Source organism: Branchiostoma belcheri, unplaced genomic scaffold (assembly GCF_001625305.1).
Source record: "Branchiostoma belcheri isolate BF01 breed outbred unplaced genomic scaffold, Haploidv18h27 scaffold119, whole genome shotgun sequence".
In the NCBI taxonomy this organism is placed as follows: Eukaryota; Metazoa; Chordata; class Leptocardii; order Amphioxiformes; family Branchiostomatidae; genus Branchiostoma; species Branchiostoma belcheri.
Genome location: NW_017802591.1, coordinates 1,018,429 through 1,020,954, shown reverse-complemented (window position 1 = coordinate 1,020,954; position 2,526 = coordinate 1,018,429). Strand labels below are relative to the sequence as shown.

The window sequence follows — 2,526 nt, the reverse complement described above, 5'->3', positions numbered from 1 at the left end:
ACCGCCGTGTTTTTTGTTGTGTCAATTAAGAATCTCAATGTTACAAACCATAAAGTCATATTATGTACAACAATGCAATTTCAAAAGCCCTTATCAATCATGCACATTTACCAAATTAGAAAAAAAGTAATATGGAAAGGTATCATCAGTCTCCAAGCAGAGGTTGGGAAAAAAATCCAGTACAAAAAGAAAACCGTATAAAAGCCTAAAAACACGCCAAAAATAAAAACAAAAACCCAAACCTAGACCCCAAAAAATCAAGACCATAGAATGTTATGGAAAAAGATTTTAAAAAACAGAAGTTCTGTTGCATTACCAAGTCAGGAGAAGGCCCTAAGACCTGCCAATATAGCAAACGTCATCACAATTCATGAAGACGTTCTTGGGCCATAGGTAACGCTGACCACAACTAGATGGAAACTTACACACAAAGACATACAGACAGACACAAAGACAGAGCAATAACAATACCTACATTTTTATTTACCTAAATCCTGGAAACTATTCATATACCGAAAATTAAAGAAATCCGCCACAAATACAGTTCATATTGAACAACATTCTAAAGGACATCATTTACCTTTTTTCAATTTGAGAAGTGTACATGTAGCATAACATCTTACTTGTGTAGGAGAACTGGAACCCCTGACGTCTGACCCTTTTGTTAGATGTAAACCTCAGGAACATCGTGTTGGATGTGCTGATGATGGGGATAATTTGCGATTGGTCACCGGTTAACCTAGACATTATGAAATGATAAGGAAAATCGATATTTGACGCACAAACTATTGTAATATTCCCATCTTTTGTGTAGTTTTTGTTATGCAGAATGAATCCAAGCGTTTAGAGTAGCTTGAATACACCATGTTGATGGGTTATAATTTTTACTTCGTGTAGATTTGATTTAAGGAACATAAAATACATGTATATAACTTAGATCTTTATCGTGTGTTTCGATCTGCCTAGAACTTGTAATGCCAGTGCGATGTTTGTTTTTAACCTGACTAATACCTTTGGTGTCAGTTAGTTAACATTAACACTTAACATTAACAGCTAACATTAGCAAATTAAGAATCAGTTCCCACAAGCTGGCAATAGAAAATGAATATGATCACGTGTAAAGCTAGTAAACCTTTCCCAAAGACCAACACAAAAAATTTTCAATGTACTGAAGTTATACCCCGACTCCATATCTACGTACTTAGGACTAAATACATGTGTAGTGCCTTACAGAGGAGAGAACGTCCTGTAACAAACGTAACGTACATCATGTCAATACGTCATTTACGTTTTCTTTGCAGTAGTAGTAGTTTCTTAGAATAGACCTATCGCATTGCTCACATTGTCATTGTTGCAAACATTGTACAATGTACAACTGTCGGGCAATAAAGTTCATTCATTCTAAGAATAGTCTGTAATAGTTCTGCCTGAAACAAATAAATGATAATAATTACTCTTTCAACTCTGGAGCATTATCACTGGCTCCATCGTAGATGGTCAGATAGTCCCGATTGAACTCAGTGTTGAAGCTGTCAAACGTAAGGCGTATAATGCTTCCTTCTGGTACAGTGATCAGCCACTCGCAGTTCTCATTGTTGCCATAGTTACCGGGATAGTTGGGTGACGTCACAGGGCCTCCAGAAGAAGCTGTCAGGTTCCCTCCACATCCGGTGACGCTGGTTACTGTGGAATGAGAAATAACATCATCACCCAACAATTATTGGTATGTAATATGCAAACATTAAAAAATACGTTAATTCTTTATTTATTACCTTCACAAGTTGGTGGAGCACCATTCCAAGTCCCGTTCGGCTGGCAGGTTATATTAGCAGTCCCCCTCAGCTGATACCCGTCCATACAGGTGTACCTGACTGTCTGTCCTGATGTAAAGTTACTGTTGTTATCCCTGTTTCCATTGGTCGGCACACCAGGATCCCAGCATTGGCCTGTAGAACTGCCTGAAACAAAACAATGTAACTGTATGGATTTCCTTCCTTTCCCATCTATTATACCAATTATGTGTATATTTGCATTATTGTTATCTGTTAATGTTCCACTCTGCATATATGACATATATTGCATACTTATATTGTGTGCTATTGTGTGCAACAATGCAACTTTTAAGTTTTCTTATCAATCATGCATATTAAGCCCCCATTTACATAGTTTGCATTTCATTCTGCACATTGTGATCATGGATTTTAAAGGTTAAGGACTTATTACAGGCCGAACAAGCTTTACAAAGTAAAATAAAGGCATTGAATTTACTTGATTGACATCTCTGTTTAAGCTATCTACGTGCCTGAACTCCAGAAAATTCGTCGTTCCTTTCTTGATTTATCCACTTTAAAACATTCACCCCTTTAGTTCCAGAACAAGCTGATAGGGAGACCAAACCCACACCAATTGTTCTTGACATGAAAACTATCTTCCACCATAAAATTAATACCATAACAGGTTCAGGGCAAAATATGCAAATAAAGGAAGTTCTGCTGCAGTACCAAGGTCCGTTAGAAGGAGGCCCAA

The 2,526-nt window shown here is 37.3% G+C and overlaps 1 protein-coding gene across 1 annotated transcript in view; it reads right to left on the bottom strand.

Moving 5' to 3' along the window:
- LOC109462573 (deleted in malignant brain tumors 1 protein-like) overlaps window positions 1-2,526 on the bottom strand; it is a 30,608-nt gene that overhangs the window by 18,819 nt on the left and 9,263 nt on the right. Inside the window, exons 5-6 of the mRNA XM_019759125.1 lie at window positions 1,455-1,683; window positions 624-739 (exon numbers count right to left, since the gene is read on the bottom strand). Coding sequence (XP_019614684.1) covers window positions 624-739; window positions 1,455-1,683 — 345 coding nt within the window. The remainder of the gene's footprint in view (window positions 1-623; window positions 740-1,454; window positions 1,684-2,526) is intronic.